Genomic DNA, 1288 nt, shown 5'->3' on the forward strand with positions numbered 1-1288 from the left:
GCCTAGAGAAGTCAAAAAGATTTCACGCAGAATGTCGAAAAAGCGGCAAAATGGTAAAGCGAAAAAAAGTTTGACGAAGTAAAAAAAATACGAGCGCAATAATAGCCGGCTGAGAAGATGAGGGCGGCTATTAACAAATGAGTCAGTCAAATGCACAAAAAACGGCTATCTAGATGCACTACTGACAAAAAAGTCATAAGTCATTCACTCAACGCAACGCATGGAAGAAAATTCTCCCTCGCTCAGCAAAAATTAGTTCAAACAGCAATTTTACACTGCATGTTTTCAATCTTATGTCAAAACGCCGCCTGAAAACATAGTACTTCCGGTATAAAAAAAAGAGAAAAACCTCAAGAGAACCAATACTCTTATACCAAGAGAAGGCCAATAAAATCGAGCTATCTGAGCTATAAATAGGATTCATCTCATAGACGCCTGGTAGAAAATATGTTACAGAGCTCGAAATTTGATTTTATGAAGTACGTTTTAGTAATTATGACATACCACTAAAAATTGATAGTTTAACAAAATTTCACACTAACCGTAGTATGCGAAATTGACAATCGACCTCATAATGCCATAAGGGATACTGTCGAGTCTCACTCTTGACTCACTCGCTTCTCTCATATTCAAGCTGAACATTGCCGCAAAATAATCACTGGCAGCGCACAACACTATTTTATGGCATCTTATTTCGCATAATTTGGCTACTCGAGTCGAGTCAGATCCAGACAAGACACGAGATTCATCCGTCGATCCAAATGGTGATCCACAATCAAGAGTCTCGTCATGTTCCAATCCACTTGAACGGGTTTTGCAGTCACAGCCTGAAAAATCTTAGATCATGTATCAGCTTGAGTGACACTAAAATAATTTTGTCTCCAAACCTCGCTCTTCGTCAGCTCCACAAATTAGAGTAACATCACAAAACTTTTCCTCTTCATAGAAACGATCAATGGAGTTAAGTAACTTTTTTCGATGAGCACTCATCATAGCGCCGTTTGTTGATAATCAGCGTCCATATCCTAAATGAGAAGGAAGATGAAATCAAAACCAATCTGAAATAAACTTAAATTAAAACGTCTGTTTGTCTTCTCCAAGATATCTTTTGTTATTATGATGTAATATTGTTGCTAATAATGTAAGTAATTAAATTGTTGATTTAAATTGATTTATTTTATCATAAAAAAGGAGAAATTTATTCTTTCTTTCTTAAAAAGATAACCAACCAGCAACAGAATACTTGCTCTCAAACGACTGGCCAGGGGTTGGCTATTGTCTATATCAT

At 36.4% G+C, this 1288-nt stretch overlaps 1 protein-coding gene across 1 annotated transcript; it reads right to left on the reverse strand.

The window, feature by feature from the left end:
• Positions 1-328: 328 nt before the first annotated feature.
• Positions 329-1054, reverse strand: LOC142340701 (kelch-like protein 38). Its single transcript, XM_075391397.1, has 2 exons — positions 888-1054; positions 329-827 (listed from the first exon to the last, which is right to left on the reverse strand). Exons 1-2 carry the CDS (start codon positions 991-993, stop codon positions 538-540), a joined length of 396 nt encoding a protein of 131 aa, XP_075247512.1. The 5' UTR covers positions 994-1054; the 3' UTR covers positions 329-537.
• Positions 1055-1288: the final 234 nt, after the last annotated feature.

Source organism: Convolutriloba macropyga, chromosome 6 (genome assembly GCF_964194025.1).
Source record: "Convolutriloba macropyga chromosome 6, txConMacr16.3, whole genome shotgun sequence".
In the NCBI taxonomy this organism is placed as follows: Eukaryota; Metazoa; Xenacoelomorpha; order Acoela; family Convolutidae; genus Convolutriloba; species Convolutriloba macropyga.